The sequence below is a fragment of the Melospiza georgiana genome, chromosome Z (assembly GCF_028018845.1).
Source record: "Melospiza georgiana isolate bMelGeo1 chromosome Z, bMelGeo1.pri, whole genome shotgun sequence".
In the NCBI taxonomy this organism is placed as follows: domain Eukaryota; kingdom Metazoa; phylum Chordata; class Aves; order Passeriformes; family Passerellidae; genus Melospiza; species Melospiza georgiana.
The window spans coordinates 52,320,195-52,347,398 of NC_080465.1; the positions used below are offsets into that span (position 1 = coordinate 52,320,195).

Consider the following 27,204-nt stretch of genomic DNA (forward strand, 5'->3'; position numbering starts at 1 on the left):
TGAGGGTGCGCTGGGGTCAGGATGCGCCGGGTGAGGATGCGCTGGGGTCAGGATGCGCCGGGTGAGGGTGCGCTGGGGTCAGGATGCATTGGGGTGAGGATGCGCTGGGGTCAGGACGCGCCGGGTCAGGATGCGCTGGGGTCAGGATGCGCTGGGGTCAGGATGCGCCGGGTGAGGGTGCGCTGGGGTCAGGATGCATTGGGGTGAGGATGCGCTGGGGTCAGGATGCATTGGGGTGAGGATGCATTGGGGTGAGGATGCGCTGGGGTCAGGATGCATTGGGGTGAGGGTGCGCTGGGGTCAGGATGCGCCGGGTCAGGATGCGCTGGGGTCAGGACGCGCTGGGGTCAGGATGCACGGGGGTCAGGATGCGCCGGGTGAGGGTGCGCTGGGGTCAGGATGCATTGGGGTGAGGATGCATTGGGGTGAGGATGCACTGGGGTGAGGATGCGCTGGGGTCAGGATGCGCCGGGTCAGGATGCGCTGGGGTCAGGATGCACGGGGGTCAGGATGCATTGGGGTGAGGGTGCGCTGGGGTCAGGATGCATTGGGGTCAGGATGCGCTGGGGTCAGGACGCGCCGGGGCCGGGGCCCAGGCCGGGACACTCCGGGCGGGCGGCTCGGGCCGGGACACGCGGACACTCCCGTTGCCAGGCAACCGCCTCGCGCCCGGCCCGAGCCCTTCCTACCCTCACCCGCGGTCTGCCGCGCGCCTCCATTGGCTGTCCCCGCACGGCGCACGGCTCCCATTGGGCGCCCGCCGCCCCTGCCGCGTCCCCATTGGCGCACCGCCCTCTGCCCACGCCGCGTCACTTTCTCACGCCATTCCCCCCGCCCGCTCTGCCCGCCGCTCGCCGGGCGGGGGGCGGGACCTGGTGCGGCTGTGGCTGTGATTGGTGGACGGCCCTGCCGCTCACGCCGCGCACGGGGTGGCGGGCGGTGCAGCTGCTTAAAGGGGCCGCACGCCCGCCGGAGGCCGGTGCTGTCTTGAGTGCGTGCGGAGCGACAACGGGAGCGACAACGGGAGCTACATCGGGAACGACACCGGAAGCCATCACCTCCGACGGGTGAGCGCGGCTCGGGCCGCGGAGGCACTCGGGCCGGGGGCGAAGGGCTGCGGAGCCGCGTGGGGGAAGCACGCGAGGGGCGGCGGGGCTGGGAGGGAGAGCCGCACGCCGGGTCGGCATAGCTGGGAGCGGCTTCCTGTGGATGCAGCGCCTTCGGAGGAACGCCCGTAGAGCGGCCCCGGGGCGGTGAGGGGAATTTAAAAAAATTAAAAATGAAAAGAAAGGAAAAAAAAAAAAAGGATGTAAACCACCCCAGAAAGATGTGTCAGGGTGTCCTAACTTAGGTGTCACCTCGTATCCCGCGCTAGCCGCTGTCCGGAGCATCACGGCCCGTCGGGCGATGCAGCGGGCCATGCTCACTGCCCGGGTAACCAGGTGCGTCCCGAAGGAACTGCATCCCGCAGTGGGGGTCCCGGCCGCCGCCTCCCGCCCTGCCCGCGGGGGAGGCCCTCGGCTGTGTGAGCTGCGATCAGCGGCTGCTGCGGGGCTCCGCCGGGCTCTAAACCCGTCTCGGAGGCAACCGAGGACCCTTCGGTGTGTCCCTTAGTCGCCTCTCAATGTCGCGACAGCGTCGTCCTCCCATGCCGGGAAAGGTGGACCGAGCGTGCCTCCCTGCCCGCGCCACCCCCGTGCCCAGGCAGAGGCAGCCGGGTGCTGCCCCGAGGGATGCCGCCGCCTTCTTTCCTTAGGGCGTTTGCCGCAGGATGTGGGCATCCCGGCACCCACCCGTGTTGTGATGGAGCCCCGTGCTCGGGTGTGCCGCCTTCCGCGCGGGTGGGGCCGCACGGCTCCGCCCCAGTTCCGTCCCCGCGGATCTGCGCGGTTTGCCTGTATCCCGGCGCTCGGCGAGCATCCCGCGGGATGCCCGTCCCGGCCCATCCCGGCGCCCGCAGCTGAGCGTCCCGCGGGGAGGTGGCCGCGGTCCGGCGGCCTCTGGTGGCGGCACGGGTGTCGTGCGCGCCAATGTCACCGGCGGGCCCCTGCGGGACGAGGCGGTGATGTCGCAGCCGGGGCCGCCACCGGCCCTGCCCCTCCCACCGGTTCTCCGGAGCCAAAGGCATCGCTTGTAGCAAACAAGGCCGGGGCTTATTTTCTGCCTTTGAGTAAAGTGTTCCGTTAGAATTAAAAACTAAGGCAGAAAATAACTCAGTCAAATTATTGACATAGTATGCTCAAATGCCTAAGAAAGACAGTAATGCCACCAGTTATTACAAGCAAGCATGTTTCTGGTAGCAAAAGTGGAAAGAATTGGCTTGGCTTATGCTTCTCGTTCATTCCCAGCAGAATCATAAGGAGACACAAAACAAAGTGTGTTTCTCGTTTCCATAAACTGAAGCATTTCAGGTTCTTGTTATTTTAAAACAAATGATCCTTCTGAGAAAGTTCTCATTTTCAGTAAAAACTCAGTGATAGGATGTTGTTTGCTGTTGACAAAAGACTGTCTGTTTTACACTGAGTAAACAATTTTTTTTTTCTGTAATGACTGACTGACTCGAGATGTCGTAGGTCCCATTTCCTTCAGTGGTCAGAATATGCTTACAGAGCAGTGCTGCTCATGGCAGCCCAGACTGCCGCCCTGCTGGGTGTGACTGGCGAGCTTGGTGTTTGGTGAGCCTGGGAACACAAAAGAAACACCCTCCCTTCAGTTGTGTTCTACACAAAGTTTTCTGATGAGAGAACCGCAGCAAGTAATATCACTTGAATGCCAGTTTTGGCATCTCAAAGTTCTGCAAGGAGCAAGCACAGAAAACACTTGTTTTCATCAGCTCTCATCAATAATGTAATTCCTTTTGGCATATTCATTTTCTCAACAATTCACTGCCTGGTTAAAAGCTGCTATTCTCCTACACCCATTATTTCTCAAGTCCATTACATGCTCCATGCAGGCTTCAGGGAGACCTTGCTGCACCCTTTCAGTACTTACAGTGAGCTTATTAAAAATTAGAAGGAGAGGGGCTTCTTGCAGGAATGTGTAGTGACTGGACAAGGGGGAATGGTTCCAAACTGAGACTACGTTTAGATGAGATATGGGGAGGAAATTCTTTAGGGTGAAGGTAGTGAGGCACTGGCACGGGTTGCCCAGAGGGAGCTGTGAATGCCCCATCCCTGCAAGTGTTTAAAGCCAGGCTGGATACATTAAGCAGCCTGGTCTAGTGGAAGGTGTGCTAGCCCATGGCAGGGGGGTTGGAATGAGATGATATCTAAGGTCCCTTCCAACCCAAGTTATTCAATGATTTAAGATTCATTGAATCTTAAATAAAGTTAGGCCTTTTGAGATTCTCAGCAGCCTCCAAATTTAAGGTAGCAGTGAGCTCTACTCTGGGTGCATGGCTCACCCTCGCTGTGGCTGCCAGACACTGATGAGCTGGAATTTCCTGTTTGATAAAATGAGGTGTTTTGTGCCAGAAAGGGAGCTGGATCCCCAAAGCCCTTCTCCCAGCTGGTACCTTGGGATCTCTCTGTGGGCAGTATGTCTGCACTCATATGGGAGCCAGAAAGCGACTTCCTGCAGTGCCTGTGCAGATTTGGGATAGCGCACAGCTCTTGGAGCCAGGTTTCGGACCCCAGCGCTGCTACGTGTCCCCAAGCCGTGTGTGACTTGTTGGCGGTGCTGGGCAGGGACACTCCCCGCTCCCCGCGGCTCCGGGCACTGCTGCACCAGCGCCCTCCCTCCCTGCCCTGGCCGATGGCCGCTCCGCAAACAGCATCAGCCCTCTGCTGTACCAGAACAAACCCAAAATACTGCCCGACGGCTCACAGGAGGCAGGAATAATTACGGGTTTGCTCAGTTTGTGGGTTGTTTGGGGGTTTTTATCTGTCTAGTTTAAAGCAAGATAAGGCGACACGGCACCGCTCCACTTTGGAAACAAAAGCGAGGCGCTGAGGGCTTGTCCAAAACAACAAAACAAACACAGCCAAGACCACACAGGAAGCCTCTCCACAGCGGGCGTTCGGGTGCCGGCGAATTGGGTTTTATTTCCTGAAGGAGCTGTCGCCCGTGCCCGCCGGCCGAGCCGAGCGCGCTGTCCCGGCGCTGGGCGGCCGTGGCGGTTGCTGCGCACGCGCACTGCCCGCGTCGCGCATGCGCCCTGCCCGCGGCTGGAGGCGGCCATGGGATTCCGCAGCGTGTAAGAGGCGGGCGCCGTGGGGGGCGGCGGGGGCGCGGTGGGGCAGCTGGGGCACGGCACGGCACGGCACGGCACGGCACGGCACGGCGGCCTGAGGGGCAGAGGGGGCACGGCGGGGCGCTGGGCGCCACCTGCGGCTGAGGCGCGCTGCGAGCCCCTGTGCCCACATTCCCGCGGCTCCAGGATGGGTCTTGGATAACCTTGAGGTGGTGGGGGCGGCAGCAGGGGACACAAGCAAGGCGAAATTGGTTCTTTTGCTTAAAACCGCGCAGTCCGCTGTAGGGCCGTTCTTTGGCCCTCTATGCAGCTGGTCCTGGGTTCTGGAAGCTTGGAGCTGCGCACGGAAGGGACGGGTGCCCTGTCGGGATGTAAGCTGAGGAGGATGGTGCCGGGCTGTGTAATTGAGGGAGGGTTGAAGTAATGGGGTGTAGTGTGTCCTTGGGAGTAGTAAATCCCCAAGTGTGGTGACAGGAAAGTTGTGGGGTTAGAATAAGGAAACTCGGCCTATCAGGGAAAACACTGTTCATCTCAGCCCTGAACTACTCCCAGCAGTGTGCTAGGAGTTCCAGTGTTCTGGAATGCCGGAATAGAGTATGCAACAAATAGAAAAACCAAAAAGAACAACAACACCCCCACTGAAAACAAAAACAAACACAAAAAACAACCCACACAGAAATAATTCTGCCTTTTTGCAAGTGTGAACAAAACAAAGTGACGTATGTCACTTTGTTTAAAAATAAAAATTATTTTGAAGAATCCTGCCCTGTCTTAAGATGGTTATTTTCTAGTAAGGGTTTTCAACTAGCAATGCTAATAAAAATAACCAGCGTTTCTAGCTTGGTTATATGCAGAATTGAAACTTTGCATATTAGCAGAAGTAAGATATTGAACATTAATGTCTCAAACACTTAACACTTGGTAAGTGTATGGTTTTGCTTCAGAAGGATAGCTTGGGTTTAACCTATGTCTGTTCATCTCCAGGGCTGAAATCTGTATTTTCACTTAATAAAAAAAAAACCTCTTAAAACTAATGATGTTTACAGTATGCTCCTACCGAAGCTTCACAAGAGGCAAAGGCTTGCCTTTTGCAAATACGTTATAGAATACATGCGACACATCTTTTTCCTTACAATTGCAGGAACTAAAAGTAGGCTTCTCTAAGTATATGTGAGTAAATCACATGGCTTTTTCTTTTCTTAAAGATCTGCCACGATGCCTGGGTCTCTTCCAGTGAATGCTGAATCCTGTTGGCCCAAAGATGTGGGAATTGTGGCACTGGAAATATATTTTCCATCTCAGTATGTTGACCAGACAGAGCTGGAGAAGTACGATGGTGTGGATGCTGGGAAGTACACCATTGGGCTGGGCCAGGCAAGGATGGGGTTCTGCTCTGACCGGGAGGATATCAATTCCCTCTGCTTGACTGTGGTCCAGAAGCTCATGGAGAGGAACAACCTTTCCTATGATTGCATTGGGAGATTAGAAGTTGGAACGGAGACCATAATTGACAAATCAAAATCTGTGAAGACCGTCCTGATGCAGCTTTTTGAAGAGTCTGGTAATACAGATGTGGAAGGAATTGACACCACCAATGCGTGCTATGGAGGCACAGCTGCTCTTTTTAATGCTATTAATTGGATTGAGTCCAGTTCCTGGGATGGTAAGTCACCAGTATTTTCCTGGAAAGTTACATCATCCTTACATCAGTCTGCCCCACAATGACAGTGGTCATGTTTAACCATATAAAATTCAGAGGGTAAACTGTTTTTCTCTTCTGAAGTCTTTTTCTTAAATTCTCTCGGTTTTTGCCACTTCAGTTACAGCATGAATAGTGACATAGCTACTAATGTAGAGGTCTTCTGTAAATTCAGGTGATCGCCAATTGAAATGTGGGAGAAAAATCAAAATTGAAGAGCCCTTTAATCTTGGTGTCATCTCCTCAATAACTAGAGTCTAAAAATTGCTGATGGGTGTTAAGATGTGCCAGACTCGTGGCTCCTTATCCTCGTTTTCCCTGTGTGTTTTTCCCAGGTCGCTATGCCCTCGTGGTGGCTGGAGACATTGCTGTGTATGCCTCTGGAAATGCCAGGCCCACTGGGGGAGCTGGTGCTGTTGCAATGCTAGTGGGCCCAAATGCACCGCTGATTTTTGAGAGAGGTGAGTCGCGTGGGAGAACATACACTGCTCAGGTCAGATTACTGCATCCGGCCTGGAGCCTCTTCCCTGATTTTTGTGCCTTGCTGAAGCAGCAGATCAACTCTGACTAATGTCAAAAATTGCTCTTTATCTCTTCTTGTCTGGGCTAACTCAGCCGAGTCCAGTTACAGGACACAGAGAGGAACAAGTAGAGGTGCTCCTATTTGTTTGTTTCCTTGAGGATTCTCCAGTAAAATTGATAGAGTAATACTAGAGCTGAACAAAACAACATTCTACTTCCAGGGCAATATGACAATCCTTTATTGCATATGTTTGTCATGCTCAGTCCTACTCTGCTTTACAGGCTATTGAGGACTGTGTGAAACCTTATCTTAAAAGGCCAGAAGTGCCATGAAAATCTGCTGAACAGGGGCCAAAGCTGCTGCTTTTTCCATGTGTGCCAACTGACACATCCCAATTGACTCAAAGCAGCTGAATAAACTAATTTCAACTTCTGTCGATTTCTGCCCACCAGGGTTGCGCGGAACCCACATGCAGCACGCGTATGACTTCTATAAACCAGACATGGTCTCTGAATATCCTGTGGTGGATGGCAAGCTCTCCATACAGTGCTACCTCAGTGCTCTGGACCGCTGCTACACCGTCTATCGCAACAAAATCCACGCCCAGTGGCAGAAGGGTACGTAGCCTCTCCCAGTGGTACTGCAAGATTGACAGATGGTTGAGGGTGTACCACACAGGCAGTTTCAGTATCTGATTTAAAAGCTGGTCTGAGTCTCTTCGTGTTTGTATGTTATGAAGTGATTGAAATATTTCTCCTGTAAGAAATTATTTAGTTCTGTTCTGGCATGGCTAATTTCCTGACAGTCTGTAAGCAGCAGTCTCTACAGGCAATTGTTGGTGTAAGACATAATGCCTTGGTTAAAAGCATACTATTACCCATCTCCATCCAGACTTTTAAGAAACTTAGGTTAATATTTAAATGTTCTGTAATTATACTAATTTTTTTCTTTTAACCCAATATGTTTAGTAATTCCTTTAATTATATTAAGAGAAATAAGTGTGAAGAGAGGCAAATTAAGTAGATTATTACGTCAAAATGCTGTTCAACATAGCTTTTTGTTCTAGAGAAAGAGCAAACATTGTTAGCTGGTGCAAAAGGTGGTAAAAAAAGAATTTTTAAACAGAAGCAGTACAGTGTGTTAAGTGCACTTGACAGGAGTGGTTAGTGTTACTTGCATGTTTGTGTCTCGTTTATGCCAGCCTGTTACGATGACTGGTGTCCTGCCAGCTCCCTGCTTTATTTCCATAATTGAAGTGAGTACTAAACAGGGGTTGTAACATAACACTTCTGCCACTTCCAGAGGGGACAGACAAACGTTTCACCTTGAATGACTTTGGATTCATGATCTTCCACTCTCCATACTGTAAACTGGTACAGAAATCTGTGGCTAGACTCTTGCTGAATGACTTTCTCAGTGACCAGAACCCAGAAACAGCAAATGGTGTTTTCAGTGGTCTGGAAGCCTTCAGGTGAGAATGGCTGCTGTCTGTCTCATTCAGATAATCTGTTATACATCCAAGGTGTGTTTTTACTTTCTGCTATTTTATGAACTGTTTCTGAATTTTTTTTCTCTTTTGAATAGGGATATAAAACTTGAAGATACATACTTTGACAGAGATGTGGAGAAAGCTTTTATGAAAGCTAGTACAGAGCTCTTCAATCAGAAAACCAAAGCTTCATTACTCGTATCCAATCAGAATGGAAATATGTATACCCCTTCAGTCTACGGTTGCCTTGCCTCTCTTCTAGCCCAGTAAGCATAAAATTGGGAAAAGCTATTTATAATAAGGTCATAAAAGGCTTTTTTTCAGAAAGTCTTCTGTAAAAGCGTAATTTAGCAAACCTTTCCCTACAAGATTGCCTTAAGCAGAGAAACTAAAGTTAAAACATAATTCTGTACACATATTCTGTTCAAGTGACATATAGATTGAAAATGTCCATGTCAGAAGCTGATGGTTACTGCCTTGCAAGGCAGCTGGTTACTGCCTTGCAAAGCAGGATCTTATTTGTAAGGTAGTGTCTGTTCTCAGCCCCAACTTTCCCCCTCTTCCTTCCCCTAGAAACATTCCTGAAGTGGAAAAAAAATCTGAATGTCTTCTCTTACTATAATAAGTAAAGCCAATTAAATTACTATTTAATTTTTTTTAAATACAGCCTTTTACAAAATCATACTAAGTTTACATTCAACCACTGCTCCTGAGTTTTCTTTTCTTTTTCTTTCTTCTAACATTGTCTTCCAAGATGTGTTTATTTTTTTGGCCTTAATTTGCTTAAGAATGAAATATGTCTGCCTTCATCATATTTTGGGCATTTCTTGGGCATGTTTTTCTCTAGGCAGCTTTCAAACTCAGCACATAACAGCAGTATTTGAATTTGTGTTTTTAAAAGTCAGCATTTATGTACATAGTATGCTAAATGTGTATTACAGACACTGTAATTTGCTGGTTGTTTTTCCAAAGCTAGATGCAGTTTCTAGTTATTTAAAATTGGAACTTTGTCTTAGTTCTGACTTTAAAAAGCTGTGGTATGATTTGCAGGTACTCCCCAGAGCAGCTTGCAGGACAGAGAATCAGCGTGTTCTCATATGGCTCTGGTTTTGCTGCTACCCTGTACTCCATCAGGGTCACACAGGATGCCACTCCTGGTGAGTGACTGGAGGTGATGTCCTCTGCCTCTCTTGCTCAGCTCCCTCTTGCTGCCTTGTTGCACAACCCACTAACATAAGGAAACCTGCAGGACAGTGCCTTAATGACAGCAGTGTCACACTGGGAATGTCCAGCTCCAGGGAGTGTTTCAGTGTCTCCTTGAACAAATAAATAATGGTCTTCAAACTCTGTTAAATGTTTTAAGTTGGTAATTGGGAATATTTTAAATGACTAATACTTGAGATTCTGTAATGCAAAGTACTTTGAATGGGCTTGAAATATTCACATACCAGTGTGCAGTTCTCAGTACTGACTCTACCCTACCTGGATGGTTCCATATTGCAGGTTCTGCACTGGACAAAATAACTGCCAGCCTTTCTGATCTCAAAACAAGACTTGACTCAAGAAAATGTATTGCACCTGATGTCTTTGCTGAAAACATGAAGCTCAGACAGGAAACACATCATTTGGGTAAGAACCTAATAAATATCAATCCTTCCTAGTCCTTGAGCAAATTGCTTATCACTTAATCTGCCAAACTTTAAATTATAAGGGCGCAGAATGAAGGAAATGTCCAGCCCTTTCTGCTTTTAAGTAGCTTGTGTTCATTATGCCCAACATGTCTGAAGTAAAAATGGTGGCTTGTTTTTTTCTGTCTCAGTGCATCCAGTCTGCAAAGACCTGTGTTGGGTAAAACTCTTACCAGGAAACAGCTAACAATGTGTTCCTCCCTTTCTTGCAGCCAATTATATTCCACAGTGTTCAGTCGAGGATCTCTTTGAAGGAACATGGTACCTTGTGCGTGTGGATGAAAAACACAGGAGAACTTACGCCCGACGCCCACTCATGAGTGATGGACCTCTGGAAGCAAGAGTTGGAGTTGTCCATCCAGGCATTGTTCATGAGGTGAACGCTCGGCACTCTTTTAAAGCTTGATGTAAATGGTGGAACCATTTACATGTTTGTCTTAGCATGTGCATGTATGTTAAGAGGAAGTGGTTTTATGAGTTACATTGAATACTTTGTTAACATATGTAACATACAAGCCAGAAGTAAAAAGTTGAAACTGCGATTTTAAAAAGTACATTTCATCATAAAAAGAACGAAATTGCACAAGAATGAAAGAGGAACAAACTTGCTCTTCTCACATGATGTTTGCATGAAGCATGACCAATTTGATTGACTTAAGGCCAAGCCGTCCACTGTAGCATGAATGTTGTTTGAGAGTTGGACTAGCCATGAAGTATGAATGTCTGTGAACTAGAAAACTGTGTTTAATGGTTTTTTTCCCTTCTTCTTAGCACATCCCAAGCCCTGCTAAGAAAGTGCCAAGAATCCCTGCAACAACAGAATCTGAAGGCGTTACTGTCGCCATTTCCAATGGGGAGCATTAAGATACCTCTGTGAGGTGGGGAAAGAAACGAGGTGTGAGGGCAGGGTGAGAGAGAAAAAGGATTGCAGTAGCACTGAAGTTTCAGTGTACACTAGTACTTAATTGGAGCATGACAAAACTCTTTAGGCTCCTTGAAAAAAATCATCATAATATGGTGTGCTGATTTTATAATATTTTCAGAACACTAAAATCAGGAGTATATTGGAGATAGAAGGACTTGCCAGGTGCTGTGGGGATTCCTTAACATGTCTGAACTTTTTGAATTGCTGAGAAGTAGCTGTAGTCTATTACAAAGTCTTCGTACACAGAAAGGAAAAACAAGAAAAGGAATCTTCTGCCTACTCTTCCATGTAAAATGACTTGAAACCTACACTGTTAACTTCTACTAGTACTCAACTGTGTGCAAAATAGTCCAAGCTTTTAATGTTAGGGTTCTCAGTGCCTTGACAATAAGCAGTCAACCTTCTGAATACTGCAATTCTCTTTCACTTTATCACCTTCCCTTTCATCTCCTGGTCTGTCTCCCATCACCCCATTGCTTTGGGACAGGCACAGAATCAAGAACATCCATTGCTGGAATAGAGCCTCTCTTCCCTGTCAAAGTGACTGGATCAAGAATGGCTAGGCTGACAAGTGGTTTTCTTAGAAGAAACTCTGTGATTCACTGTGTTAGTTACTATGTAATTCCTCCTAACATCTTATGTGATTTATACCTGGATTTTAAGTCACAGGAGACTGGGAGGAAAGATGAAGAAGAAGGGAGGTAGTAAATTTTTTATTCTAAAGAAAGGGGATAATTGATTTGACATCATAATAGATGGTTTAGTAGAATATCCAAGACAGCAAAATTTTCAAATAAAATTTTGAGCTATTGTGGCGCTGTTTTAATTGGCAAACAAAGGAGAGAGTGATGTTTATCATTTGTCTGGAACTCTAGCCTACTAGTTGTCTTTTATATAATACTTTCCGAAAGACTCTTTGTAGCTTTGAATCTGGCTTTTTACTTTGAGGTCCTTCTCACTATTGGCAATACTGTAGAAGTGGAGTCCTTTATTTTTTTCCCCCCTTCCCCAGCGTGCAAGCTAAAGCTATCCATTTTGCAAGCAGTAGATAGATTTACAGTGGTTATGGGGAGTCCATTCTGGTAGATTTTTAAAGCCCAGATTGGAAATGAACTATGATATGAGCCTTTTAAGCTTGTAATATATATATATATATATACATACATACATACATATGTATATATATATATTTAAGTTGAGCTAATGTACAGAATGAAGTTTCATTGAATTTATTTCTTTGCTAATTCTACAAAGCTACATTATCTAATATAAAGTAGCAAAAAATTATTTCTGTTAATTACATTTTTTTGTGTGTGTGTAATGAAGTGTGTGTATTACCTGTCACTCACTAGAATTGATAACTTGCTGTATTTGTACAGTCAAGCCTTGGTAAAATAGTTGTTTATTATAAATTGATGAATACTAATCTGTTTGTTCTGCTGAAAATGATGGAGCAATGCATGATGATGGTGTTTGCAAGTATTTTGGTTTAGGTTGCCCTCATGGAACTTAACCTTGGCACCTGTAATACAAACTGTCATGGAACAAAGTCCATTGCTGGCAGTGGACGAGCCAAGAAGTGAGCTACTGGCACAGGCCTCACAGGTCTGTGAGGCTGATCCTTTATTAAAATAAAGTTTGAGATATTTGAAACCTCTTGGAGTAGTGTTGACTTATTGGTTTTTTAGGATGGATTTCTTTTTCTTTAACAGGAAAGAGGAACCTGGCTCTGGTAAAAACCAGAGTTGTGGGGTCACAACGTGTGTGGACATTTTGTGTCTTTCTTCTTAGTAATTCCATTACAGAAGTGGAAAAAAGAATTGCTTAGACTGGTGTAAAACAATCTTATCAGGACCATGTTTCAAGATAATTTAAAATGCTTTTATATGGAAACTGTTTATAGTAGAGGAATTAATACCCATTTTATGAAATTGAATTAATTACTGATTTATAAAATTGATAATATTTACCCTCAAATTCTAAATTCTGTGAAGGAGGCTTGGTTCTTGCTTTGTACACACCTGGGCCTCACTGAGTCGTTTTCCCATGAGTGGCCTTTCAGATTCATTCCACTGTTCATTTATATGAATTATTCCCTCTAAAGTGAAATTGTTGTCTCATCAGTGTCGTAACAGATAAAACATCCTGCCTTTAAATGTGACAGCACCAGCTGTACCTGTGTACACCTTGTGTAGAGTATCTTTCCTTAGCTAAACTCAGAGGTTCTGTCTCTTAGCTTAGGCATGTCAGCTGTCCCTGTTCAGAGAACAGCTGCCACACTTGTCCTTTGCACTGGAGTTGATGCTGTTGAAGAACTAAGCATAGAATAAATGACTAAAGCTGAAAATCAGCATCTGCATTTTGGTGATGCTCAGAACAACTGGAGTTGTCAGACTGTCCAGCTTTTAACTTGCAGTGATCAAGTGTCACAATCAGCTTTGTGCAAGCTTTGGCTACCAAAGCAGGATGGCAGGAGTGAGGACAAGCCTGTAATGCTCAGTGAATATAAGCAGATTTTGCTGCTGCTTGCATTCAGCTACTGGTAATTAGGGCTAAGGCAAGAACTTAAAACTACATGGGTTTTGGAGTATGCTTAAATCTTTCTTTATTGGAATGCAGGTGGAGTCCAAGCAGTTCCAGAGTGGCAGAATCATGCAAGCAGTGGAAGGTGTCAGAAGGGTAACTGATGGTAGCCCAACCAGTCAGGCACCCACACATACAGGGTTAAAGTACTGAATCCTGATTTGTCTTCTGGAATGGTGACAAGTTGGGAACTGCAGCCAGCAACAGCTTTGATGTTTCTTGAAAGGAAATAAAATGCTTTTTAAAAATTAACTTGTTAAATTTGATGAGGAAGTTCAAAAGAATTTGCAATTTATTAGATTAGTCTGGTCTCTGCTTAAGTTTAGTTTCTGCAGCTGTCCCAGTTTGCAGTGGTGAAGTTGTGTTGAACTTAGGTACAGCTTTCAGAAGTTAGCAGTTAGATGCCTGTGCAGAGAATCTCCCAAGTGGGTTAAGTGCAGTAGCATGGTGTTTATTAAAAGGTCCCCTCCACTCATGATCTTTTCAGTCACTGGGTTCTTGCACTGGCTATACCAAATATATGGAGAAAGGGTCAAACAAATGCACAAGAGCTCTGTTTTTGAGTGCTTCACTGTTAATTGACAAATGCAAAGAAAATGAGGCATTTTTGGTTTATTCAAAAATTACAAAAGAACACTAAAGCTTAAGGATAAGTGAATAATCCCCTTTGTCAAATGTGCTGAGCATAAAGCCTGCAGTGCAATTTTATAAAATAGAACACAGCTTGGATGTGTGCTTAAAGCCACTGTAAGGAGTGATTCCATTCCTTGAGTTGTCTTCTTTTGGATCTGGCTGGGACATGATAGGAACAGATTCAAGTGCCCTTTTCTTCTGTACTCTGTGCAACACGATTCTGTAGACCCCCGTTATGGAGCTGCGCGCGTCTCTTCCCCGGTTGTTCTGAATGTGCTGTTCTGTGATTCCAAGGTCTTCCAGAATATTTTTCACTTCAATTTCTTCTTCTTTTAGTGTACTGATGTCTGATAAATATTTTGGATCCAGTTTAAATGTCTGTAAAGGTTTGGGGAACTGTATTCCTTGCATCCATTCACTGTTCATAATCAGTTTGACAGAGTATCTCTTGGTTGGTACTGGCTGAAGGACTCCTTTTATCAGTTTCTGGCAGTTTTCTGAGAGGCAGGGAGGCAAAGTGTATGTCCCTTCAAGAATGCACTTTTTCAGTTTGCCTACTGTATCTGCCCGGAATGGCATGCTGCCTGTCATCATGAAGTATAAGAGGATTCCCAGTGCCCAGATGTCTACATAGATGCCAATATAGTTTTCATCTCGGAAAAGTTCAGGAGCAGCATAAGGAGGAGAGCCACAGAAAGTTTTTAAAGTTTCATCTCTTTTACTTATTGTGCTGAATCCAAAGTCTCCCACCTTAACACAGGTGTTACTGGCATAGAAGACATTTTCTGCTTTCAGGTCTCGGTGAATGATATTGTTGTCATGCTGTGGAAGAAGAGGAAAAGTTGGTATTGGTTTGTTCCCAGGAAAGTTCTCAATGGCTACCTCTAATTCATTTATTAGCCTGAAGGAGAAAGGGAGTTATCTTGGGCAAATTCTGAAACTGGTATTGCAATTATTAAAATTAAAATTATGACTCAAATTTAACTTAATTCTCCAAGGATAGAAAACCAATTGAGTAGGGAGAGGAGAAGGATGCTGGGATTTTTAAACACAGCACTCTCTCAACGTGTTAACTAATAGCAACTATTTTCATGAATGTGTGAGTGCAGTGTGACTAATCCTGCAAGACTAGACAGATTCATGTGCAAAATCTGTATTTTTTTTAGGGTTCGTGGCACTTGTTTTTGCAGTTACTACATGCAACTTACAGATTTAAACATGTAGTTCACTGATTGAACATTGTCACAGATAAAATAAGAAATCTGTCATCATTACATTCTGTGATCTAATGTCCTATGAGGAACTGGTGGTGGTAGGAGAAAAGGACCACAGAGTTGGGCTTCAGAGTACATCATGTTCCTGGACAGCCAAGTTTAGTAGTGTTTTTGTTTTAGAAATCTATAATACATACACTGTAATTTCTACTTTTTTCCCATTGGAAATGCCAGTACTCAAAATGAATTTGCTCTGCTTAGTGATGACATACCTGCTTTAGTTAAGTAAGAGTTTAGCTTCATCTTTGGAATAACTAGAAGGAATGAATGAGCACTCTCTGCCTTATCCTTTGAAGTAACATTATACAGTATCTGGAGGCAATAAAGAAACTCTTTGGCATCCTATTTCAACTTTCATCAGTAACTGCCAGGGATCCTCTGTCCTTGTGGACTGGCAGCAAGGAGAAAGGATTTATGTAGCCTGGATGTGATGGCTTAGCAAAAGTGAAATGTGCAGAAGTTTCTGTGTACAAATGAAGAGGTTGGCCAGCTTGATAGTCTATGTTTAATTCTAATAAATAAATGTGGTGTAATTTTGAAATGCAAATTCAATTCCTATAGCTGCAGGGTGCCTGTCCTTTGGATAAAACGTTGAAGCTAATCCACCACTTAAAGCACATACAATAATTTCGTCAAAATAAATAAGAAATGCATGCTGTTTATGTAAGCCAGGAGTAGCGTGCGATGCAATCCCCAGACGTCTGACCTGGGATCACCCTTGTTTCTGACTTCGCCAGAAGCTGTTATGTGGCAAGGAGGACAGGAGCCACCGGAGGGCACCCTGAGCCAGTTTTAACGAATGCTGCTTCTCAGACTTGTAGGACAGTTCTCCGTGTTTTTATTTTTTTGAAGTAGCTGTAATTACTCTGCAAGATTCAGAGATGTACTTAAAAAAGGAGTACTTAATTGCTCCTTTTCTGCCTTGACAAGATGCTTTCGGTTCTACAAACAGCATCATCTTCAATGTATATATTGAAGACCCGGCTAGAAGTGACTCGTTGGGCGTTAACCTCACAGACTTGCATCGAAGTGAGGAGCAGGAATTGACTGTCTTTAAGTGACAGATTCACACATTCATTAATGAGCAAGTCGGATGTTTGCAACACCTAACCAGCCTCTCTGGAAGCGGAAGAGCGACTGATCCTTTGTTTTGAAATAGGGAGGGAAGAAACGAAGCTTTGTTCACTGATGCCCACAGCACATTAAAGCAAACAGAACACTCGTGCTAGAAGGGTGATTCCACCCACCAGGTGTTCCCAATCTCCTCCCAAAAGCTGCCAACAGAGAGGCAGTAACTTGAGGTGGATATGAAAACTCTCAGATAGCTTTAACAGCTCTTCTATAGCTGTTAGCTGTTTTGCTTTTTAATAATGTGGGCCTGAAATTTCGGGTAAATCTACTGTTGAAATTCAAAAGAAATATCCACAAAATGAGCTCAGAGTAGAGAGAGGCACCATGCCTTTGTAAGAGCAACTTACCATGTGCTTCACAGCAGACACAATCTGGGAGAAGATTATTTTACACTCTGTTTCTAGCAGCTTTCCTTCTGTACTGATTTTAGTGAAGAGCTCCCCACCTCCTGCATACTCCATCACCAGGTGCAGTTTTGAGAGTGTCTCCACCACTTCATACAGCCTGATGATATTTGGGTGGTGCAGCTTTTCCATGCTGGATATCTCACGAGACAGCAAACGTTGAGTCTTCCGGTCTAGCTTTGTCTTGTCCAAAATCTTAATTGCAACTTTCTCTGAGAAGAAAAACATTTTTTCCATGTTGTTAATGCAACAGGTACAAAATGGTAATACCATTGACATACAATGATGCTTGGTTGTAGAAATGCAATAAAATTTCACCTCATCAGTATAAACTAAGCTGCAGGGGCCTACTAAGCCCTGCAGTCTCTCACACAAGCCCTGCCCCTTTCTGTCTACAACAACCTACTCAGTGCTGGGGTAACTGAAGGCTGGTAGAGTACTCCAAGGGCTGATCAAATCATCTGCTGCCTTGATGTGCGTTGCTGTGACAGGCTTATATGTGTCTGAAGGTACAGCATCTGCTTTTGGTGTTCACTGCTGGTAGAGAGTCTGTGTTTTTGTTGCTAGCTCAGAGCTCCTCAGATGAGCCAGGTACTTGGAGACTAATGGAGGTGTGAAATCTGTGTGCTCCGTTTCCGACCAGGCAGAAAAATTTGTGGGGAATTTAGAGGCTTTGGCTATTTATTCTGAGCAGTGAAGTCAAGTAAGCCGCAGGGATCCTGTAAGACAGCAAATCTAGCTGGCACATACTGTTCTGGTAACGCAAAGCTGCTGTTAAGTACTACATGTCTCTGAAAGCCTACACAGAGAAGCCAAAGCAAAACACATATATATCTGCAGCTGCATCACATCAGGGTAGCTCAGAGCAATATGAATAGGTAAATCACAGTTGCCCTTATGTTCCTGTTTTAGTCTGTAGGTTACAGCTTTTGTCTTTACTCTTCTGAACACAGCCGGTATTTGAAGGATTTGTCTGGTTAAAACAGGTTTATGGTGGCTTTGTATAACTTATCAGGACAGCAAAATTAAAATGGATCATAGCAATAAAAACAACTATTTTTTCCCAGGAAGAAGGGATTCTTGGTTGTTCAGTTTTGGCTTTTTTTTTTCCCTCAAGACTATCTCAGTCAAACAATCACACATATCTTAATAATTTATCACTTTTAATAAATCTTTCAGAAAAAAACTTCACCTTGGTCTCTAGTAAATGGGAATAAATTAGGAAAAATGGTATTGTTCACTTGGTGCTGTAAGAAAAGAGAGAGAAGGCTATTGCATTTTTACACATATTCAGGTATAAAACCATTCAAGTTTTTACCAAATAGTGTATCAGGTTTTAACTCAAGTTTAGTATTTCAACATATATAAAGGAATGTTAAGGATACTTATGCATGTGTCTGTACAGATCAAGAAAACTCCATATTTGGTATATTTACATTTTTTAGTGTGATACATAAATCAATTGATCTCCCTGCTGAAGTGCAGTAGATGCTTGAAGCACACGTGATTCTTGTGGTGGAAGGTGCTGAATTATCCCTTGATGTGCCTGTTTTTAGGAGTCTGTGCTGAGTACAGGGCAGTTATCCTGGTCACACTGCTTCTCTCGGAGCTGAGGCAGAGCCCCTCAGGGAAGCAGCTACCTCCTGTGTGGAGCTGGGTGAACCAGGAGGAAATGCAGCTACTGACAGTGACTGCTGACCTAGTGAAAGACCCTCATAGCACATTGATCTCCCAAACCCAGAGGAAGGAGCATCAGCTTGCAGTAGGTTATGTTTGCACAACTAAATGCTTACAACGTTTACAGTCTTAACCATGCACACTGGAGACATTTGGGCTTTTAAAATAAAATCTTCTAGGTTCATTTTTCCCCCTGTCCTTTTGCTCTACTTTTCCTCCGGGTAAGTTTTCCTGCTACATTTTAAAAGGAAAGAGGAGAGGAAAAAAAGATTTTGAACTGAAGAGCTTGATCCTACTGCAACACCACCATGAATCAGGACAAACTCCTTTAAATCTACATCGTTACAGCTGCAAATGCATTCCATGCAAAGAAACCTGACACCTTCCTTTTATTCTCTAAACTCTTCCTTTCTGCTTTCAAAGAATGTTTGTTTACAAATCCTCTATTATTCTTGCTTAGCAGCTGTGCTGAACAGGACATTTTTAGCAGGCAGCTTATTTACCAAAATAATTACAAAAAGAGTTGGAAGAGATTTTGATTGACTATATGCAGTGTATGAGGTTTGAAAAGTGCTAGACGAAATCTTAGTAATAAAAACTACGAAAAAGTTGGGAAATACCAATTTCAGGAAGAAATAGTGTATGATGTGATGGCAGAAGGAAAAAATATACAAACAAAACCAAGTTAAAATTGCTTTATAAAAAAGGCAAACTGGGTGCCTGGACATTCCTGCTTTTGCAATTTGTGTCACATTAGACAGACTTCTTAACGAGCTATAAATTTTGTATGTCCATAATTGCTTCCATTCAGCTGTGATATCACATTTCCTGTGTCAGATGGAAGGCATGTAAAATAAAAGTTATACAGGGCTTAGGAATTTAATGGTCCTTAGCAAGAAAATGCCATGAATTTCTGGAGCAAATCTCTGCCAAAATTCAGGTTAATATAGTGGGCAAAGCCCCTGAATAACACAGCATATACAGAAACATAAATCAGAAAAGACCTCTAAGATCATGAAGTCCAACCTGTCAGGCCCACCACTAAACACTGTCCCTAAATGGCACATCTACATGTCTTTTAAGTAACTACAGGGATCCATTCCAAGGCCTGACCACCCCTGTGGTACAGAAATTTTTCCTAATGTCCAACCTAAACATCAACCTTTCCTGGTTCAACAAGGTACAACTGGAATAGCTGAGAACAGGGAGTGGTGCTGAATGGAGTTATATCCATCTGGGGCTAGTCACCATTAGAGTTCCACTGGGCTCAGTACTGGGGACAGCCCTGATTAATGTCACTCAGTTTGCAAGTGAGTGACACCTCTCCTGGTACAATTTGAGGCCATTTCCTCTTACTCTGTCCCTTGCTACCTGGGAGAGAAGAGGCCAACCCCCACCTGGCCACAGCCTCCTGTCAGGCAGTGGTGGAGAGTGATCAGGTCCCCCCTGAGCCTCCTTTTCTCCAGGACAAACACCCCCAGCTCCCTCAGCTGCTCCTCACAGCACTTGTGCCCCAGAGCCTGCCCCAGCTCCATTGCCCTTCTCTGGGCTCTCTCCAGCCCCTCAGGGCCTTTCCTGCAGTGAGGGCCCAGCCCTGGACACAGCACTGGAGGTGTGGCCTCAGCAGGGCCCAGCACAGGGGGACAATCCCTGCCCTGGCCCTGCTGGCCACAGCATTGCTGATCCAGGCCAGGATGCCATTGGCCTTCTTGGCCCCTGGGCACAGCCTGGCTCATGTCCAGCTGCTGTCACCAGCACCCCCAGCTCCTTTCCAGCCACTCTGCCCCAGCCTGTGGAGCTGCCTGGGGCTGTTGTGACCCAAGGGCAGGACCTGGCACTGGGCCTTGTTAAACCTCACACCACTGGCCTCAGCCATGATCCAGCCTGCACACATCCCTCTGCAGGGACTTCCTGCCCTCCAGCAGAACAACACTCCCACCTAATGTGCTGTCACCTGCAAACTGAGTGACATTAATCAGGGCTGTCCCCAATACTGAGCCTAGTGGAACTCTGCTGGTGACTAGCTCCAGATGGATAGCTCCATTCAGCACCCTCCCTGTTTCCAGCTAGCCAGACAGCTTTTTATCCAGTGAAGAGTGCACCTGTCCAAGCCATGGGACATGGCATCCACATCATAGCACTAAAGATTTTTCTGTGTTTTCTAAACAACCAAGACAGCCCTTGTGAGGGAAACAAGGCTCACCATCCAGTATGATCCTGAAGTTTTTTCATCTCTCTCTCTCTAGAAATCATGTGTCCTGCTACAACAGATCACAAAGGCAAGAGAAAAACATATGTAATTTTTACAAAGGTTCATCTTTGTAAAAAAACAAAACTGTTTCCTCTTTTGATATAGGATGATACAGGAGAGAGAACATATTAAAACTTGCAGTAACTGAAGAGCTGAACAGCCCTCTGACACATACACCACCTTCTTCTACAGAGACCAGACCAGCATTAATGATGAAGCCTTTTATTTATATAATCAGATTAAAAAAAAAAAAAAGACTAGCACTCATTAACACTGCGCAGAAACATAATTTCACACAGATAAACTCATAGGCAGAATGAATCAGAAAACATTTGTCTTTCATTCTTCCTTCCTCATGAGAGTTGCAAACTTAACATCAATAATCAACTCCCTTTCTCCCTTTTAACCAAAAAGTTATAGACAAACAAAAGAAAAATAATTTGAGAGATTTCTGTTGAAAAATAACCTCTTCCAGAAAAAGAAAAAGTACAGTTTTGGTTTTGGTATTTAGCTTACTGTATTCACTGAAGTTCAAAAATTTTCAATCAGCTCTGTTTAGATACTAAAGGAACCTGTTTCATAAGTAAGTTCAGCAAAGGGTTAATCCAGATCAAATTTCTAACTGCCTTTCATTAGCATTCCTTATGTTCCCAGTACAGGAGAAGCATTTTTTCCAACAGTAAGCACAAAACAGTTACCTCAGGAAGAAAAAGAAATATCACAGAAGAGGAAACAATTTGTGAACCAAGTAGAAAAGAGATGCTTTTCTGAAACAAGAATAACCAAAACCTCAAAACCCAGTTAAAGCAACCCTTGGGTGTTGACAGGCTTAAATGTGAAAAATTAAGTACCATCGGTTCTCCATTTAGATTCCCAGTGTAACAACCACTGCCCCCGAGGGATAATTGTGACCTTTCACCCCTCTCAGATCTGGGCTGAAAAAAAATAACAATAGATAACACAGTTTTGGGGCATATCTCGTTCTCTCACCTGTAAGACGATGAAGGGAAGAAGAGTCAATCAAACTGAAAATCAAAGACTCTTAGAAGAAAAGCAAAATAGTAGTGTACAAAGACACAGAGAAAACTAGCCACTCTGACAGAAAACAACAATTTCTATTATTGTCAGACAAAGGCAGAAGATGTAACAGTACAGCTGATGACAAGTTCTTAGTTATACCTATGACTGAAGTGTCCACTGCAGTTACCTAGCCCTTCCAGTCCTTCCTAGAAGCAGTAGATAGTAGATATTGTTTTAGACAGCAGCTAAAACAATAAAACTAACTGACAATTCAACACAAACACCAGTTTGGTGATACCAGAGCTTCTTCCCCTGCACCTGTTCCTCCCACACCTATAGCTAGTTTCTCTCACACCTATAGCTCCCATCCTAGCTTTTTACAGTAAAGAGCCATCAGCAAATGAGTCAGTTAAGTGGGCATTTCTCACTAAAATTACCATGGCCAAATAAACTATTTTGTCCATACTAGTAAAATTTGTGATGAAACAAAGGAAGCCTTGCTGCCTCTGGCTGCAGGCAGGAGCATACCCAACCTGCAATCCTGGGCATTCATCACCTGCATCCCTGCAGGCCAGGAGCTGGGGCAAGGAAAAGGGTGGATAGACATGGAAGGTTACAGCAGGGGAGGCCCAATACCACACTTCAAAGTGTGGAGCGTCTGAGCCACAGGATGTGTTAACTCCATGAAGTGCAGCAACGAACTCCACCTGTAACAGCTGCCATGTAGAGAAAACCTTTCTAGTTTCTTTAAAGCAGAATCCAGCCCTGAGGATTTATGTGTGACCCTGTCTGTAGATTAACTCAAAAATGTTAAAAACACACACACATACACACACAGACACACACACACACACACACAAACTCTATATGTGTATTTAAGGTTCATAGAGCCTCTTTCTTCCCATAGGAAGCCATTTATATAGGTCACTCAGCATGCAATGGCGCCTACCTTTGGTTAGGGAATGAATTCCAAGCTTCACTTGTGAGAAATTCCCACTTCCTATTTCTCCTCTGACTCGATAGAAGGCAATTCTCTTTCCCAGTGTTAATTCTTTCACCACCTTTTCATTATGAGACATATCCTGCATCAGTTTCTCAAATGGGGTCAGCCTGTGCTGTTTGCCCTCTTCATCTCCTTCGTGGCACTCTGGGCGCCCATCATCGTCTCTGCTGTCCTCGTGATGCCACCTGGAACAGCGGTATTTTCCAAGACTTCCTTCATTCACATATCCTGTTGTCATAGTCTACAGGGTGATCACTTCCCCATTTAACAAGATGTCCTGAGAAGTTTAAATGAAGTAATTCTATATGAATATGCAAGCCCTGCACATTACGGACACTGCGGCAAATGCAAAAAAAAAAAAATATTAAAAAAAAAAAAATAGCAGCTTACAGAAAGTCCAAAGATTAGTTTGGAAATTTGTTCAAAAACAAATCTGGCACATCTACATATTGCATGTCCTGTTCAAAATAAGAGCTAAAACATCCATTCCTCACTAACAGAGTTAGTGTCTGAGGATCTTCAGCTGCAAGGTAAAAGAGGCTTTGCAATTAAAACTGCAAACTTTGTGCAAGAAAGTGGCAAGGTGCTCGCTGTCTATGCAGTACATTTGACACATGCAAAATATGTGACACAAATATTCAGATTTTAGCTGGATCCTTTGAGAACTAACTTGATAGATAAAGGTCAAACAGAAAGCTGATTAACTGCTCCGAATAAATCCAGAAACTTCTAGCTAATTTTTAATAGCTGACCTTAAGAGCGTCGTTCTCCTTGATTCTGGTAAAAGTCCAAAAGCTGACTGTAGGGATTGCCTTTGATTCATTCTTCAGCCTGTGAGCTTGTCACTGTACCTTGGAAATATCACTGTGTGTGGAAGCCTTGCTGTAAAAAGTACGCTGCCCCTCTGTTTCTTTCCCATGGTGTGTTCAACAAAGCAACTGATTCTGGAAGATGACAGGAAAAGCATAATCTGTGCACCAGGCAAAAGAAATGCTGCGCCTCAGTATCCCTGCAGTCACATGGCAGGACAATACAGGATTAAGTAACTGCAATGTCACGTTAACCCTCCTTTATTTAGATGAGCTTTCTTTAACGCCTTGAGCCTTCTCAAAATTTTGCCAGACGCGTGGTGTTCCTGAGCAGACAGATGAAGAAAGTAATTAAAACCTTTACATAACAGCTTCACTGAATGACAGCATGACCTGTACCATTTCACCAGTTTAACTCTGGCAGCACAGACACAGAAGTACTTACCCTAAATACACAAGCAACCACTTACCTTTAAAACAGCATACCAATTTTTTCTTCTTTACCTTTCTCTTTTAATCTTGAAAGCCAGGAGTTGATCAGCAAGTGCTGATCCTGCAGCTGCATGCCTGAGGGTGGTGAGCTGGGCACGAGAGCTGAGACAGCTCAGGCAGTGGCAGCGCTCACCTCCCCTGCTCCCAGCCTGCAGCACACACGACTGCCAGGACAGATGCACCAGACTGAGGGGGAGTGAATCAGACCAGTAACTCACTGCCTGAAGCTTAGCTAGACAGTCACCTAAGGTGCCACACTAGCAGAGGGCATGTGGCATTTGCCAGGTGGAGCTGCCCTCTAAACCCCACAATCTCCTTCGTAAGCAAGAGGAAGAGAGGTCAGAGGCACAACCTAAATGCAAAGAAAAAGCAGCTGGTGATGGTTTCATTAAATGGGAACTTGAGTGGCACAGAGGCACTCATCAGCTCCTACAGAGAGGCCAAGGTGACTGACCTATGCTCTGGGACACTGCTCCCTACCTTGAGACACACTGAAGAAATTTTGAAAGTCACTTTACCTCTCTGTGCTGCAACCACGTTGCAGGCAGACAAACCTGCTCCAGGGTGAGGCAGAAAGCCTGGCTTTCCCTCAGAGTCTGTGACTCTCTCTGTCACTTCTCGGAACCAGGGACACTTCTTACTGCGTGTGCTGCAAACTTAATGGCTGATGCAGTTTGTAACTGGAAGAGAGGGAGAATTTGCTACTTCCATAATGCCTTTGTTAACTCTTTTTGGCTTACTCATTTTTGAAGGAAAGAGCCCTTTTCATTGTTGACAGAAACTAAAAATAATAAACACATAATTATATTATTTTCTGGAGCTAAATAGAGTGAAACCCCTGACAAACACTATATGTGCGCATACAGCTAATGGCTAGATCCTGATACTGTTACTAGGGAAGAGACCAAGTGACAAATAAGAAGATCCTTCAGTATTCTGTCACCAAACCACTCTTTCTTAGCACCAAATATTCTCCCTAATTTTATTATTTTATACCTTGGAAGAAAAAAATCTGTGTGGAAGGACACCCCATCCCCACGCAAACAGAAAAACCCAAACCCCACACCTTACACTCTGTTTTTCCTCCATTTGGGAAAAGGACAATTTCTTTCAGGAGTGTCAGAATTCTGACCCACAGGTTTTCTGCTTTAACCTGTTTCACATCACAATTGTAAAAGTATTCTAGGTAATAAAAAACTCTTTATATGAAACTTGACTGTATTTCACAGTTTTAACGGTGGGTGACACTCTAACAGAGCAGGGCTTTTGGAAGTCACTTGTGTGCTGCACAGTTCCACAGCAATTCAGGGGCAGAATTCTGGCCCCATTCTGCCCTTTGATCTTGAGAACAGCAGCACAGGTTGTACATGCAGAAAGTCTGGAAACCTCCATGAGAAGGGTCAGGCACGCCATGTACAAACTCTATTATTTAATCAAGTTTCTTGAGTGGTGACATCCTCACCACCAAAGAATAGCTGTAACTTACGGCTATAACCTCCCGAGTATGGACAGGTATGGACAATTTTGCTCCTGCAAAAGAAGAAACACAGAACTACCACCATCTGCAAAAATTATCAGTGCCCTTGCAGTTAACTGGCTGTACAGAAAAGGCTGACTGTGCAACAAGAAGGGTTTCCTTCAAACAGACTTGTGTAGACAAGCCCCTCCTGAATACATTCCATTAAGGCACCGAAGGCAGCTAGCCCAGTTGATGTGGATCACATGGGAATGCCACAACCTTGTGGGGACAGAGGAGCCAAGAGAAAGGCAAAACTGCACTGAAGTGTCAGCACATGGCTCTTCCTGAATTTGCTCTTGCAGAATTTCTCCTGGGGCTCAACATGCTGTTTTTCAGAGCACTGCCTATCATTAATCTTCCTTTCAGGCTTGACATGTAACTGCCAACCCTGCAACCTCCTGGCACTTGGCCAGCTGGCTAGGTTTTCCCTGTCTTCTGAGATGAGCTATTTCAGTATTCCTGGTGTTAGCAGGATATATACCATCTATTTATGGCCTACATTCCTTCCTGTAATCAAACCCAGCAAAATCTATCCTGATGTCATACAAAAGGACACTGACTGTAAAAGAAAATAATTCTAAGAGAGAAGGGAAAAATAAGGAAATCAGGAATGATCCAAACACAAGAAAGACCAGTGATTGTTTTTTTCCTCCAGTCTGGCTGACCAGTGAGAAGAACTTCACAAAAATTTATCTGACCAAATAATCACTTTAAAAAATAAAATTAGCAATGAAAAGAAAACCAAAGCCAAAAGCAAACCACTATAAAAAGCATTACAAGACAGTGAACGAATGTATTAATCCTTTAAGACCTAACACTAATGTTGTTTAGCCTTGTTTTTCAAACTGACATTCTCCTCCTATTCTACGAAGTGATGAGTACCCTCAGGCTTCACCTGCAGACTCAGTTTAAACCCCACATCACAACTCTAAGGAAGTTCAGAAAGAGGAGAAAAAAAACTAAACCAAAAAAGAGATCATTTGGTATAGGGAATTTGGTTCCTAAAATCCCATTGTGACAGATAGATAAAAAGTGACCTGGTTTTAAGAAGCTTCGAATGGAGCACATGAAAGCACAGAAGCAGCTAGACCAGAGCTCTCTGATGGCACTGTGTTTGGCAAATTGGTCTCTCTCATTAAACCTGTCTTTCAGAGGCAAAAATCCACTCAGCTTTGAGTGCTTAAACTGCTGCAGCTCCTATTAGAGTGAATGTGAAGGAAGTTACACTGGAAGGTCTCCTCCCACTCAAACTGTCACAATACCAGGTGTTTTTAATGAGGATGTCACTGGATATTGCAACTCATTCACTAGAGTTCCCTTTTCCTCTCTGCTGTCTAGTCTGAGGAGATAGGGATTTTTAAGGTATTTCCCTAGGGTAGGGGATTAGTCAAATTTTTTTAAATTCCCTTGAAGAACAGCATGTCTCCTGCTTAGTGGATTATATGCACCATGCACCAGCTCTGGATCAAAACTGATTACTGATTTAAAATAGCAGGGATTTTTTTTTTAACTCATCTGCTAGAAAAATATCAAGCCCATTTTTTTAGTCACAGCTTTGAATGTTCAACTGTTGCAAGAAAACACCAAAAACTTCGTATACTCCTCTGTATAGAAGACCTATCTTTTACAAAAGATTAGAGGCCAGCAAAACAGTCCTGCAATATCTGTAACACAGACCACAAGTGACACAAAAGTGCTGCTCTGCAGACAGACACCACAGAGAAAGTAACAGCTCAGCTTCTGTGCTTATGCTCAAGTAACATTGACTGCATGGCTGCTGTGGCCAAAGGAAGTCAACATCTGTTCAAAGTTTGTCTTGAGCACATTTTTTTTTTTTTTTTTGTTTTACATGAGAAACACTCTCAGTCTTATTTCTGTGAATGCCAGGAAAC

General features: G+C 44.4%; 2 protein-coding genes across 3 annotated transcripts; one reads left to right on the forward strand and one right to left on the reverse strand.

The window, feature by feature from the left end:
* Positions 1–946: 946 nt before the first annotated feature.
* Positions 947–12,169, forward strand: HMGCS1 (3-hydroxy-3-methylglutaryl-CoA synthase 1). Of its 2 annotated transcripts, none has more exons than XM_058044341.1 (10): positions 947–1,067; positions 5,398–5,855; positions 6,227–6,352; positions 6,867–7,031; positions 7,717–7,885; positions 7,999–8,169; positions 8,954–9,060; positions 9,407–9,532; positions 9,804–9,967; positions 10,363–12,169. In XM_058044341.1, exons 2-10 carry the CDS (start codon positions 5,408–5,410, stop codon positions 10,453–10,455), a joined length of 1,569 nt encoding a protein of 522 aa, XP_057900324.1. In that variant the 5' UTR covers positions 947–1,067; positions 5,398–5,407; the 3' UTR covers positions 10,456–12,169. The 2 variants fall into 2 exon arrangements, with proteins under 2 accessions (XP_057900324.1, XP_057900323.1); XM_058044340.1 differs by lacking the exon at positions 947–1,067 and adding an exon at positions 4,170–4,195.
* Positions 12,170–13,146: 977 nt separating this feature from the next.
* Positions 13,147–22,812, reverse strand: NIM1K (NIM1 serine/threonine protein kinase). The gene is made up of 3 exons (XM_058043980.1): positions 22,439–22,812; positions 16,485–16,753; positions 13,147–14,554 (listed from the first exon to the last, which is right to left on the reverse strand). Exons 1-3 carry the CDS (start codon positions 22,728–22,730, stop codon positions 13,805–13,807), a joined length of 1,311 nt encoding a protein of 436 aa, XP_057899963.1. The 5' UTR covers positions 22,731–22,812; the 3' UTR covers positions 13,147–13,804.
* Positions 22,813–27,204: the final 4,392 nt, after the last annotated feature.